General features: G+C 43.3%; 2 protein-coding genes across 2 annotated transcripts; one reads left to right on the top strand and one right to left on the bottom strand.

Moving 5' to 3' along the window:
• The first annotated feature begins 32 nt into the window (after positions 1–32).
• LOC119324941 (probable calcium-binding protein CML22) lies at positions 33–2,305 on the top strand. Its single transcript, XM_037598708.1, has 6 exons — positions 33–163; positions 867–1,123; positions 1,192–1,421; positions 1,515–1,714; positions 1,825–1,999; positions 2,119–2,305. Exons 3-6 carry the CDS (start codon positions 1,220–1,222, stop codon positions 2,235–2,237), a joined length of 696 nt encoding a protein of 231 aa, XP_037454605.1. The 5' UTR covers positions 33–163; positions 867–1,123; positions 1,192–1,219; the 3' UTR covers positions 2,238–2,305.
• A 130-nt stretch (positions 2,306–2,435) lies between these two features.
• Positions 2,436–14,146, bottom strand: LOC119324924 (nucleolar MIF4G domain-containing protein 1-like). Its single transcript, XM_037598691.1, has 14 exons — positions 14,036–14,146; positions 13,502–13,566; positions 13,298–13,389; positions 12,546–13,206; positions 12,353–12,420; positions 12,144–12,226; positions 4,874–4,973; positions 4,601–4,686; positions 4,431–4,513; positions 4,135–4,271; positions 3,943–4,044; positions 3,561–3,854; positions 3,350–3,472; positions 2,436–3,003 (listed from the first exon to the last, which is right to left on the bottom strand). The coding sequence occupies exons 2-14, from the start codon at positions 13,506–13,508 to the stop codon at positions 2,614–2,616; spliced, it is 2,226 nt and encodes a 741-aa protein (XP_037454588.1). The 5' UTR covers positions 13,509–13,566; positions 14,036–14,146; the 3' UTR covers positions 2,436–2,613.
• Positions 14,147–14,152: the final 6 nt, after the last annotated feature.

Below are 14,152 nucleotides of genomic sequence, written 5' to 3'. Positions count from 1 at the left end.
TCTAAACTTAGCTTTTAATGTTGTTGCAGAGGCTAGGAGCTGGGATATTCTTACTGCCAGTATCATCTTGAATCGGTGACTATGAACAATCAATTCTTCAAAGAACGGATCAAGGCAGAATTCTTTCGATCAAATACTTCTAGGGACAAACGAAAGAATGAAGGTATAATTTTGGGGTATAGGCTACACTGTATGTTCGTTTCCCTCTCTAATATCAGCTCTGCATAAGTATTTTGTACTGCCAGACAGACTGAACCATCTACCCGTGAACGTATATATGTGACACTATTTTGCTCGTTTCCTACCATGTGCGATTCTAGAAATCGATAGAATTCCCAGGGTTACTTTCTGGTTAACAATCTTCGAAATGCTGTTTCAAAGAAGACCTGTGCAATGTGCAGCCTTCAGCACCGTACCACATCTCCATTTTCTATTTGTGCTATAGCTGGTTGCCGTATAGTGTTTACGGCTTCCATATAAATACTGGATTATGTATTTTTGCCGTATTCCTGCTCTAATTAATACAAAAGTTATATCCTGTTGTAATATTGGGTTGAGTGGGTTTATGTCGGTTGCTTGTTTTTCACCAAACAGGTTGTACGCGTTATCTTATACTGCCATTTATGCCTTCCTCGTGACTCAAAAACCAGAATGTGCTCATTATTCTTTTTCCTTGGACAATCCGATATATGCTCATGTTGGTATGCGGACGTTTCTTGAGATTCTTGAATAACAGAATCCCTTGTGAGGTTTTGAGCTAAAATAACGTTGATCAATGTTTAAGAAAAAGGGCAAAATTGGGCCACAAAAAAGATAAAACTATACTACCGACAAGGAGATGAAAGGACCAAATCTCTTTCATGCAGAAGTCGGTAGACGGGTAGCGGGAGCATATGCATATCCCAGGCACGGCACGCATGGCAGGCTGCTGCAGCGTCCACTTCTATTTTTGGGGCATCAGATTCTACCTCATCCGGCGCCCCCTCCCAGGTCGATGGAGATTGCTCTAACCAGACGGATTCCCCCACTCGAATCCAACAACCCACATCAACAAAAACCCTCGATTCCACCTCGCAAGGGCAGCACAGGAATCATCTGTCTGCGCTGCAGCTGCGGCCTTCAGGTAAACGACATGTGAACCTCCATTCCTGATGCATATTACCCCATTGATGCCTCGCCAATTCGTTTCAGGTCTGGGGTGTGATCTCTCTCCCAAGAGATGGGGGGCACGGCGTCGAGGCTCGCCGCCCCGATAAAGCACCGGCGGGTGGAGAGGGAGCTGGACAACAAGGTGGCGGAGGCGCTGCGGGAGCGGGCCAAGGCGAGGACGAAGACGTTCCGGTCGGTGAACAGCATCACCATGCGCCTCCCTCGCTTCAAGGACGGCCTCAAGGACATCCGGGACGTCTTCGACCACTACGGTACGTAAGAGCAGAAGCCACCATGCCAAGTTTAGCATCCATGGAGCTTCAGAGTTTGCATGCATTTAAAAGTGCGAGGCTTGCAACTTCCAGACACGGACTCCAACGGGACGATCGACAACGAGGAGCTGCGGAGCTGCCTGAGCAAGCTCGAGGTGCGCATGTCGGAGAAGGAGGCCGACGACGTGCACCGCTACTGCGACGTCGACAGCCGCAAGGGGATCCAGTTCCAGGAGTTCGTCGTGCTCATCTGCCTCATGTACCTGCTCTTCGGCCCCAACGTCACGCGCCGGGTAGGGTAACCAACCAGCCACATCTTCCTCCTGGCTGTCTGCAGGAGAATAATTCTTCTCGACTTCAACAGTTCACTGATGAAGCTTTGCTCTATCTGGTTTGTCGTCAGGTTTCCGAGTTCGAGTCGGACAAGCTCAACTACATCTTCGACGAGCTCATCGACGCCTTCCTCTTCTTCAACAGGGACGGCGACGGCAAGGTGACAAGGAAAGACGTCACCCAGAGGATGAACGAGGAGTCTGACCGGGAGAGGACGCCCACCCACATAACCACACAGCTCTTCAGTCAGTACTCTTGCTGCATGTGCTGCCCCCTTTATTTCTCATGCACATAAACAACATCAGTCATGTGGAATTCAAACAGAACCAAACTGTAATATGTCGGTGCGTGTACCTTGTTGCAGAGGAGATGGACCTGAACAAGAACGGCAAGGTGAACCTCAAGGAGTTCCTCTTCTCCATGATCAGATGGGCAGGGCTCGAGCCTGAGGAAGGAGATGAAAGCAACGACACTTCTCCCTAGTAGTGTAGTTAGGCTTCTTCCCCTCATCAGTTTGTCAAAAATATAAGCAATCACCATTTGCAAGTTAATCCTACATGTTTTATGACAAAGTGTTCGCCTGTTATGGCGTCATTAGTTAAAACTCAAATGTTCAGGACAGATGGGACTTCATGTATACACAGCAGACAGCATAGTGGCTAAGAGACTGCATCTCAAAAGTTTGTATAGTAATAATAACCATTAATTTTATGGAACAATACAAATTTGCATCATCAATTCAAAGAAATCATTATCATGTAGGGTACAAAAACGATCTGTCTACATTTCCTCAGAATACTGAACAAAACTGAGAGCCCGCGTGTCAGGTAACCGAGACGGGGAAGACACGCCAGACAAATTACATCAAAACTCCAGCAGAGTTATCAAGCGCCTTCTTTGCAATCTTGAATTTGCCAGCCAACTCCTTCCCTTGGTCCTTGGCGATCACATGCTGCCTGACAAACATCACGATTCCATCTCTCAACAGCTCGAGCTCCGGGTTCCCGGCGATACGGGTAAAGACGTTCCACATAAGCGAGTCCTCTTTCTGCATCAAGGTCTCAAACATCATCCGGAAATGCATGGTCTTTTTGGGAGTCATCTCCACTGGGTTCGCCAGGTTGACAACCTTCAGTGTTGCCAGCGACAAGGAGAAGCTTGCGAGCATCTCAGCAACTAGTTTCGCAAGGTTCATGGACCGATTCAACTCCATCTCATCTAGCTCCTTAAAACGGTCCCAGATGCAGTACTGCAATGACAACAAAATAAAATAGGAATACACAAATGTTAAAATTGACACAAGTCTGATATCAATTTATCTTCATGCACACATGTTGCATCTACTCCCTCCGTCCGGAATTACTTGTTGCAGAAATGGATAAAAATGGATGTATCTAGAATTAAAATACGTCTAGATACATCAATTCCTTCAACAAGTAATTTGGGACGGAGGGAGTATTAAATATCTATGAGTATATGTTAAGGAAAAGGTATTACTTGCTCCGCAAATGAAGCAGTAAAGCACTAACTTGTGAGGTAGAATACCTTTACTGTAGTCTATAGATATGGAAAATGTTAAGAATACAATGTCATACCTGTAAACTGAACTTATGATTCTTGTCATGGCTGCATAGCTTGGAGGCAAGGACTGTGTAATATTTATTGAAAGTCTTTTCTTGCAGACAACAGTCAACAATGACTCTCATAATTTCTCGATCCTGCACAGCAATAAGGAGAAAAAAGTTAAATAATATTGACACACGTACAGACAGAAAACAGCATCTCGCAGGAAAAACCAATGCAGACCTGCTTCCCAGATAGGTCCAGCCTCAGGATCTTGTCAAAAGCATCTACATAGTCTTCAGCGCTCATTATGATGCAAAAGATTGCTCTTCGTATATCAGTGTTCATCCGCTGGGAGGCTGCAAGCTGAACCAGTTTTTGTGCCTCTACAACCTCCTTGCTGATAACTGCTGCAACATCTTCAACATTCCCTAATGTGGACGATACATCCCCTGACAACCACCACTGCCCTTTTTTCTCAGGATCCAACAGCTTACTCCATTTTAGCCCGCGCAAGAGGATATCTTCTGACTTTAGCTGCAGGCAAGCAAAAACAGAACAAACTATTAAATGAGCAGGAAAAGGTTTCTGTTCAGGCATTGGGAAATGAAGTTCTGGTACAAACCTTTTGAAGCCACTTTTTTACACGGGTATGCTGTGAAGGATCCTCTTTGGACCTTTTCTTGTTGTTCTTAATGTCACATATCGTCTCAAGCATAAACTCCATCTGCATGGCAAGTTAAACCAGATACAAAACTTAAAACTACTCCAACTTGAATTACTTTTTAAAACAGGTGCATAAAACAAGGCAACTCACTCGTTTACTATGTAGATCTGCTTTTCCATCTTCTCGGCCAGCTGAGCGCAATTTGGACTGCCTTACCGAGTTCTGAATGCTGAGTACAAAATCTTTCATTGCACCTGGGTCATCTCCCCGCAGCTTCATTCCACAGCCTGTCCACAAAGATAAAAACATATCCCGAGTTTCACTTAGAAACAGAATAACATGGGATGGTTCTATGACAGATTAACAGTTATTATGGTGTAAGATGAGTAAGGCATTGCAAAGGTTCTTTTTTTTCAGCATGGAAAGACATTATAAATGCTACATACACTGCAGGATGGTTAACACTGTTGAGACATCCAGCTCTGTCAAGCGCTCACTCAGCACTGAGAGAAGATCATACACAAGATCGCTGCAACAATAAACAAAATCATCAGAACTTACTCTGGCATGTTTATATAAAAAAGAGCACGCTATAGGTTCCAGGGAGACCACAGACCATGCAATGACGTCGAATATGCACAAATAAGAGAAAAGTAACATAAGATTTCTCACTGATAACCCATCGTCTTTTGAGTACTCATCCTGTCACCAAGGGGCGAAAAACTAATATAAGAAAAATATAAATAAACTGGAAACATCAAAAGATAAACATGATTTAAGTATCCTGAAACAAAGCAGATACATAACAAGGCAGAAGGGATGGAGATATATTTAGGTAGACAGAGACATGTAAAAGGTCCTTGTGTTATCTTAATCAGAATAGTCATACCTCAAAAGATTTCGCAAGAGAGGAAAGGATTTTGGCACTAAAGTCCATACCAACCAAGCATGTCATACCAGCAATAAAGGCTGCAAATACAGCAGCATACCTGCACAAATGAAACAACATATTTCATTAGTTCAATCCACCAACCTCCTACCTTAGTAGAGTACCATAACAAACAGAAACGCCGGTTTGATCTAAAAAAGAACCTATCCTTTTTATTTGACTGGCAAAGTTAGGAAAACATTGACAGGTCTCAAAGATTTATAATAAGTACCATTACCGAATCAAAAACATAAAGATGGGCAAAAAGTATGGACCACAAAAAAAAATGTGGCAAGAATAACTTTGAGATGTAAACAAGCCTTCCATTTTCAGAAACATAATCTCTCTTGAGCACTAAAAACATCAGTCAGGTCATCAAGTGAAACAAATATCTAAGACATACTCTTGAGCACTAAAAACATCAGTCAGGTCATCAAGTGAAACAAATCTAACATATAAAAGCCGCTAGAGTACCCGCCCATCCAGCGCCCTCGCGGCTTCAAAATGATCCTGCACGCTCGATTCGCCTCGCTGGCTGTTGGCATCGTACTTTTTATCGCCGTGGTAAACATCTGGGCGCTCGTTCTTCTGAACGCCGCGGAATCGGGCTAGAGCGGCTGATGCATGGGCCAGCTTTGCGCGTGGGCCAGCCTCGCAGCGACCGCGTGTGTGCGTGCCTGTGTCCGGGTGAAAAGCAGCGCGAGCAAGGTCCTGTGAAAATATCTCCTCTCCCCTGCTCTCTCCTCCCCGATCCCCTCCTTCCCTTGCCTTCTCTCCCGTGCCCCCCCTCCTCCGATCCCCTCCTTCCCTCCCGTCGCGCTGCCGGCTCCACGCGGCGGCCGACGCCGCCTTCTCTCCCCGGCGCTCGAGGTGCAGCAGCGGGTGTGACAGTTCTCGGTCCAGCCGGGTCGGGCGCAGGTCGCCGGCATCACGCGCCGCGCGCCATGATTCTGCATCGGGCGCAGATCTTCGCCTCGCCACCTCTCCTCCTCCTTGTCCTTCTCTCTCTCCCATGCCGCCACCATTGCAAGGAGCAGGAGAGATAGGTGCCGAGGACAAGAAGCATCGGATTGGTCGCGGTGGGCTTGAGCAGCTGGGGAGATGGAGGAGAGCAGGAGGCCGTCGTGGTTCGTCATGGAGACGGCGCCGCCGGCAAGATGGTTGAGGTACGTGTCTGATCCGTTGGTCCTCATGATTGTAGTTGTTCATTCTCCTCATAGACTGTGTTTCCCTTCCCCGGTTGTTCTTGTTGTAGAACTGCAGCGGTTCATTCAGCGCGGGCTGATGTGCAGGCGGATCCGACGATTCCCCGACGCGCAGGCGGGCCGGCACGCGGCGCTAGGCGGAGGAGCCCTCCCATGGCGCCGCCGGCTCTGGAGATGAGGGTTGCACAGAGGAAGAGGAGCAGCAGCAGCTCGAGGTCGTTAAGGGTTTGCCTCTACCTCCTAATTTGTGATTTTCCTGAACATGGCATGTGCTGATCTGAGAAAGAAAAGATGAAGAACAAATATGTGATTCTAAATGCTGGCATTTATCCATATGCTATATGGGTTTTAGTTTTGATTAGATTTAGAGTGTGAAATTTGTACTGTCTTGCAGTGATGCATGATGTGTTTGATGCTTATGTTAATTGTTTCATTAGAGGGAGCTACATGCACCAGGTTGCCCTTTTTTTTTTTAGAGGGAGCTAGGTGTTAGGCTATTTGGTTAATTAGGGTGACGGATTTCATGCTTATGTTAATTGTTTGTGGTTTATTTACGGGAGAAAATAGTGGTAGTTTATTTATTGGCATTGGTTAGGACTGCTGCTATTAGATCTACATGGTTGCGGTAAATGTTCAACTATTTGCCAAGTTGAGGGCTTAATGTTAGGCTATTAGGTTAATTAGGCTAACAGATTTTGGTACTTACGTGAAGTGGTTGGGGTTTAATAGGGTAAATATACCTTCCTCTTTTTAGTTCTAATTCATACTCGCTTGTTTATGGGTGGTTGTAGTACAGTTTTATTGATGGTAGTGATTGTGCAGGCACTTTGGTACCTGAGATCAAAGAGGAGGGTGAGAAGGGTGAGAAGAAATGAAAGAGGAAGAAGAGGAACAAGAAGAGCAAGGAGGACGTTGCCGGTGACAATGTGGGAGGTGCTTAGTTCCTCATTTTCAGCTTTTGCCGGCTCGACTGATGCGGGCAATGACGATGCAGTTGAGCGACTTACCCACAGATGAGAGCTCGAGGAAAGCTGCAAATTTGTGGAGGAGCGCCGGCATTGGTGAGCATCTACCAACTTTGTTCCTCCTTTCCTCACTTGCAATTTGATGGTCTCCTCTCCTCACTTGCAATTTTTCTTTCGCGTTCTCAGATGCTCTTTCAGGCTCTAGATTGATCGGGTGGTGTATGTGGTATGTTGTGCTCTCCGTGTTGACCGTTCACCACCCGTGGAGCAGCCGTCCGTCCGAGCCAGATCGGGGACCCACCAGAACCACCATCACGGCCAGTCGACGCCACCAGGTAGCCACCTCTTCGCATAGTTGTAGATTAATTTGTGAATTCTGTAGGGCTCAACAAAAGGGCATACTTCAACTGGAAAATAAAATCAAATGTAATGAGTAGGATGTGTTCCTGTACTCATAATGCATTAATGCTCCATAGTCTCGCCTGATGTGACCAATTGTTATAGAGAGATGTTTTATCTTTTTCCCGCACTGTTGAACCATTAATTTTACCTATTTGATGCCTTTTCTTTTAGGCATGGAAATGCTTCTTTTGGTCATGCTATACTATTATAATAATAGTGCTTATTTTTGCTACTACATCATGCTTGTTAGCTATGCTTGACACATGTTTTTCCTGCTAAACCCAGCAAGCAGTTTTAGCCCATTTGGTCTTCCATTAGTTCAGTGCCTGATTCGTCGGGGTTGTTGTGTTTTCTATGTTTCTCATCGTGTGTCGGGCAGTGGCGAGTGCAGCTAATACTAATACGCCAATGTGAGCTTCTTACAGACCTTGTTTCCCTCTGCTCCTGCTACCTCTCCCTCCCCTTATATGCAAGATTGTACGATCTGCTTCGTTTCCTTGCTACATTTTTCCCACGGTACATAAACCTCTGACTAACTGAAGAGAAAATGTCGTTGCCCTGTAGTATTTTTAGATTAATTTTGTGTTGTTTTCTATATATTGCATTCTCACTACCATGCTTAATTATTTACAGGGCCATCAGAACATGTAACTCGAGTCTAGCGCCGCCTACCCAACAAGAATTGCATAGACTTCATTGTGGAAATCTGAATGTAGTTATTTATATGGGGGTTGCGACAGTAAGCGGGTCAGCACCGCTGAGGTGCACAACCATTCCGAGAAGTTGATGACCCATCTTGCCATTCTCTTATTGCCTGCTTGAGGTGCTAATTATTAATTGATTGTCGGGGTTGATCGTTGCCTGGGTCGATCGGCTGGAAGACTGAAGGTGTTGCAGAGCCTGCTACCCAATTCCAACAAGGTCACTCCATTTTTCCTTCTTTCTTTGTCCCTGAATTTGGTGCTGCTGCGTTTATGTTTGTGATGAAATTAATGGGTTCATGTTTGCGTTGGTCTGCGGGGTTAGGCATCAATTCTTGATGGGCCATTGAGTATCAGAAGCAACTGCATCTCCAAGTATAGGTCATTAAGCATGCCTGGATGCATTTGGATGATGATCTCAGTTTGAGGGAGTTATTGGTCTCATCGATGACATACGCAAGTAAGATCTCTATGATCAGGGTCCAGTGCTTAGTTAATTTCTCGAGTGCTTGAATTGGTTGAATACATATGAACCATATCATAGGAAGAGATGTTGTGCTAGCTTTAGACAATGCACATTGTTCAGTTCATATATGGTTCCAACGATTAAATTCCATATCACAGGTTTGCCCAAGGCAAAAAATATTAGTAATGCCACATGTATACAGTTAATGTTTATTCACATGTTTCCGCTTCCATTTTCTTGCCAGCAAGCAACACTGACCTCACACGTGTACTACTCGTTGCATTTGCTATATTGATTTACAAATAGGCTATCATGTATGTGAAGCTTTCTTCTGCTACAAAGGGCTCCTAGGCTTAATATCTTTATAGGATTATTGAGTTATTGAATCTAAAGGCATATAATCAGTTCTCAACTGATGTATATATATATATACATTTTTTTCATCCTCAAAATAATGTCACTTACATGCCTTGTCCAACATTTGTGATGTTGCTGAGGAGGTTCAGTTCTTGCAGGCGGGGTAAAACTTGAGTCACCTATGAAATGATTTTTACCATTTGTCAGAGCAGAGGTTTTTCTGGGGTTGAGCCTGTTTGGCTGTTTATGAGCAGGCAACACTATGGTCGATCAAGCCCTTGCAAGATAGTAATGCATTTTTGCATTCTGGGGTTACAATGGCGAGTACTAAACAAGACGACCATGGTATGAACTTTGTATTCTGGGATTGTGCTAAATTTCATGCTTCTGACTCCAGCAATGCATTTTTTTCATGTACCTTCCATTTAGCTAGAAACTTGGGATAACTGAGGGAACTTCCTCACTTTTTCCGCTCTTCTCAGATTTTAGATTGGGCGTATAAACATGCGTGTCACAGATTGAATTTGAATTCGAGTATAAAATTAAAATGGGGAATAAACCATTGTGCCATGTTCAAAATTAGAACTATAAGGAAGAAAGAAATTATCAATTAGGATGTTGTGTTGTTTCTGTGTAAATATATGCCATGCTAACTTGATGTTTAATATAGGTGTGTAGGATAATGTCACATTTCCGTTGCAACCAATAACTTTCTCAGATTTAATCAGTTCTGTGAAGCAGTTGAACTACCAAAGCAACCACTAGCATCATTTTTTATCAAAATTTGTTTTAGTTTACTCCACTTCCTATTCGTTCCTTTTGTATGCTGAACTGAAAGTAGAACTGGTTAAGCATTTAAAAGAACCTTGTTGCGGTTTTTAATACATGTTGCAGTTTTTAAGCGGCACTACAAAGATACCCCTTATAAAGCAACACGTATTCAACAATGTTTTGTTGCAAAATTTTGCTTCATTGCTATGCAACACTGCCTTCTAATCTGAAAAATCTGACAGATATCACAACACTCATATGCTTATAAAGCACATGTTTCATAATAACTAGATGAACTATATACATGCTCTCCTTTTTATTGATTAGTTGGTTTAGCCCCTAAACTATCTTATATTATCTAAAAGAAGGCAGGCATAATTAGTTTTCCTGCAATTTTTGTTAGTTCTCTGTATTGTTTTTGTTGATTTTTCATCTATTTTCTATATCCACTCATGCAGTAGCAGTACGTATGTACAATATTTTTGAATGCAGCTCCAGGAATAGGAACGTTTCCCGCAAAAAAAGGAATAGGACTGTACTCCTCCCAAAAGACAAAAGCAAGAGTAAGTATTGCTTCTCACATCCTATAGAAAATAATCTCACAAATCAATTTTTCCCTTGAAATATTTACGGTTGCAAATATTCATCTTATGCAGCAATGCAGACAATAAAAATCCAGCACCAACAATGAATAGCCGGAGTAAACAAAACAAGCAGACCAAATCATGACGGCCCTTGAGGAAGGGTTGCAGTGTCGAGGAGCAGCAGGCATGTAAATCTGACTGCAATTCGTGTATGTCTCTTCCTATTTATCTGTTGTTCAACTGTGTTATTTGTGTACTACGACAAATTTGAGTAATTGTCGGTCATGTAGCTAATGTAGGCGCAGCTTCATGAACGTCTGCCAAGGTTCTTAGTGAGGGCTTCCTCTAAGATGCTTTCAGATTTTTGATTATCTAGCATATATATGCAGTGAAGATGTCTCTCCTTTTTGGTACCGCTCTGAATAGGACACATGGCGTTCATGTTCTGTTAGATAATTTTATTCTTGTGTAGTTTGATTTAAAAGATGATAGGTCAGAATGACAGAATGTGATTAGTTTTGCTTTTGCTGCTGCTACACATGATTTTACTTTTACTTTTGTTTTTGATTGTTTCTTTTTCAGTTTCTTAAGGCTAGAACACTACAGTGATTGATTATGCACCTGAAGGATTGATGAAGCTGCTTGGACTGAATTTCTCTTTAAAATACATGGTGATTGTTTGGGATGATTGGGCAAAAATAGTTGGGAATTGGTTTTTTATTACATGCAAAACTTCAAGCCTTGGGGTCTTGCTGACATTTGTTGTTTCAAGTTTAGACCTTTTTCACCGCTGACTATACTCTCAAGTTCAGGTCACGGTGGATGGTTTGAGAGGAGGAAGGCAGAGCAGAGACAAACGACGCATTCCATCATGCATGTGTGTGAATTTGTATCGTCCTACTATTGTGTTGCTTTGTTTTACAGTAATAAATAAAGAGATGAATCAGATTTTCTTTGGTTCGTTAGCAAAATTTTACACATCAAGTATTTTATACATAGCTAGAAAAGTGTACCATCTGATTATTGTTTTATACACAGTCGCTTGATTCTTTTTGTTCCTCTATAGGCCTCTGATCCTGTCTGCAGTGTGTGGCTAGGTTGTTCGTCCACCTAGGTCGTAGGTTCTTTTCTTCCTGCCGACGGCAGGTACAAGACTCAATCAATGGTTAATGGACAAGCACTATATACACCATCCATCTATGCTAATATAGCCTGTTTTTTAAAACCAATGTATGCTATTATCAAGTGATCTGAATATTTTCTTTTAAGCATGAACTTTCATGTAATGGAATATAAGTATCTTTAAGTTGATTCTAAATCAATCTCATACACATGCTTTGTATGCTTGGCTCGCTTTCGCTTTTTGCGCCATGGTCAAACATGCAGCGATGACTTTGTCTAATATTTATCACTTCAAAATGTGTCTGAAAAATATTAATGTACACTCTCTCAATACATGGCTTGCTTTTGGCCTTTGCGCCATTGGCGCAACTGGTCATCTAGTATCTAAGAAAAGTAAAAGCACAGCATGCCAGGATAGTATAGACTTTAAACAGAACAGAAGGTTTTCCCAAATGAAAGCTTTAGGATACCAATTCTTTCCAGTTTATCATCTGCCTACACATGTGTCTTAAGGTTGATCCCTCAAACTCATTCTAAAATGATTACACAGAACCATTTTGTTAAAGTCTTCATTTTTCAACAAATATTGGAAATTTTAAGCTGTAACCATACTAACGTAATAACCAAATAAACGTGACTTATATGGAAGAGCCTTAACTGTTCATTGCCACGAGGTCCCCGGGAACAACTTGCCAAAACTTCATCACCAATTAACTGACAGCCAACACCTCGTGGAACCGACTGCGAACAGATAAATAGGAATAGAACCAGAAGTACTAAGTCATTAATCAAGCTAAACAAAAGATCTGAAAGAAGTTTCGCAATATAGTATCAGAAGGATGAAACGGGGATGATATAGAACTATACGCGAAAAATTGCAGCAACTTCCTGAGTAATAGACTCCACATTGGACTCGGAAAGCCTGTTCAGAAGTCCTGATGTATACAAGAAATGAAGCCATCCATGAGAATATGCTCCCAAGCTAAATGGGTATAAATGATAAAGAAATCAGAAATGTGTTGCATAAAATCGAAAAAAGGGATAGAATTGGAAGTCACACCTCTCACTCTTCGGCGTAACAGGGAGATTTCTTCTGATTCTGAACTAGAAATAGCACGGAGACTAGGAGGTACATACTTCGCCTTTGACGCCGGGGGCGTTTCAACCGCATTAAGCTCTTCATCCTCAGATTCATGAACTGATACATCACTTTCTTCAGACATTTCCACACCTCCACCGTCCGGTTCCTCCGAAGCATCATCCTTCACTTTCTTATTTTTCCTCTTCTTTTTCTTCTTGTCTACCTTACTATCATCGACTACCTTCCCACTGCCCTCCTCCATTGCATCATCCTTCAGATTCTTATTTTTCCTGCTCCGTTTTTTCTTTTCTGGTTTAGTATCTTTTGTTTCACCATCCGAACCATAGTCACCGCAAAATCCGAGATCCGCAAAAAGATCGTCCATACCATCATCTGGACCTCCCAGCTTTCCTTTCTTCAACCTGAGCTTTTTTGCAAGCTTCCTCTCCATCTCCAGATCCTCCTCTCTGCCCACAGCAGCACCACCCATCTCCATTTCAAGATACTCCTGGAATTTGGACTTGGACTTGTGGCTATCCTCAGGCTCCCTCCTCCTCTTCTTGGGTTCTTTCTTTGGTTTTACCTCCTCTGCTGGACTAGGTTCCATGGACACCACTGCCGTCTTCTTATTTTTGCCACCCTGAATCAAGATAATTCCACCCATCAAAATTAAAATCCTAATCTACCAGATACTCTTCTCTACTTCCTTTTAAAGATTTCGGTGCGGTCACCTGGTGCTGAACCCAAGAGAGAAACCGCAGCTTGTGCTTCTCCGATCTCGCTTCCTTCCGCTTCTCCTTGCGAGACTTCTGCTCTTCCTTCCCTGAGGAAAAGAAAAAAAAATACCAACACAACAGACGGCGCTGTAAATTCACCACAGGACAAGCCCGGCTTTGCTGAAGATTAGAGCTCAACGATACCAGGGAGAAAATTACCAGTCATGATTTCTGCTCCAATCTGATCCACGCTCCCGCCCTCCTCGCTTGCCACTCGATCAGAGCTGATAAAAAAACCCACAGAAGATTAGCATCAATGCCTCTCCATTTTATTTCTTGTGCTGAAAATTCACTTTCTTAATTTTCATGGTTCCTTTGTCCAGTTTTCCCATAATGTAGAAAAGAAAGCCTCATCCATATGAAGATGCCGCAGACCAGATACATGATTCCATTAGTGGTGGTCTGGCGGACCCAGCAATCAAATGGAGGGTGTGCACACTAAAAAAAATAATCAATCTTACTACACTACAGTATTTGGCAAAGCGTAACATAAATAGCTCAACCAAAGTCTCACAACATTGTAGTTTAGGAAATACTGTACTACATTCCAAAATTTCTTGAAAGCTCTTGAGGTTGCCTGATTCGGGCTTCTCTTCCAAACATGCAATCCGTGTCTCGTTGCACGACCGGCTGCTGGACAGGAGCAGTAACGGACGGGGTCACAGGCGGGAGGGGAGGGGAGGGGAGGCTCACCTTGTGGCTCGTGGGACGGTGCTGGGTGGCTGGCGCCTCGTCGTCGAGCCTCGCTGGAGGTGGCTGGAGCAGAGGGAGGCGGCAAGCCGGCGAGGGGGGAGCAGAGCGGGCGAGCGG

The sequence above is a fragment of the Triticum dicoccoides genome, chromosome 1B, assembly GCF_002162155.2.
Source record: "Triticum dicoccoides isolate Atlit2015 ecotype Zavitan chromosome 1B, WEW_v2.0, whole genome shotgun sequence".
NCBI lineage: Eukaryota > Viridiplantae > Streptophyta > Magnoliopsida > Poales > Poaceae > Triticum > Triticum dicoccoides.
This window is presented reverse-complemented; position numbering and strand designations above follow the sequence as displayed.

What these genes read in the sequence shown, in the direction of transcription:
- LOC119324941 (XM_037598708.1), top strand. Translation starts at nt 1,220, where the DNA reads ATGGGGGGCACGGCGTCGAGGCTCGCCGCCCCGATAAAGCACCGGCGG. An exon ending in GGACGTCTTCGACCACTACG is followed by an intron (nt 1,422 to 1,514) that starts GTACGTAAGAGC and finishes TGCAACTTCCAG; the next exon opens with ACACGGACTCCAACGGGACG. An exon ending in CATAACCACACAGCTCTTCA is followed by an intron (nt 2,000 to 2,118) that starts GTCAGTACTCTT and finishes ACCTTGTTGCAG; the next exon opens with AGGAGATGGACCTGAACAAG.
- LOC119324924 (XM_037598691.1), bottom strand. An exon ending in GGACCTCGTGGCAATGAACA is followed by an intron (nt 4,974 to 12,143) that starts GTTAAGGCTCTT and finishes TCATTTGTGCAG; the next exon opens with GTATGCTGCTGTATTTGCAG. An exon ending in ATATTCGACGTCATTGCATG is followed by an intron (nt 4,514 to 4,600) that starts GTCTGTGGTCTC and finishes TTATTGTTGCAG; the next exon opens with CGATCTTGTGTATGATCTTC.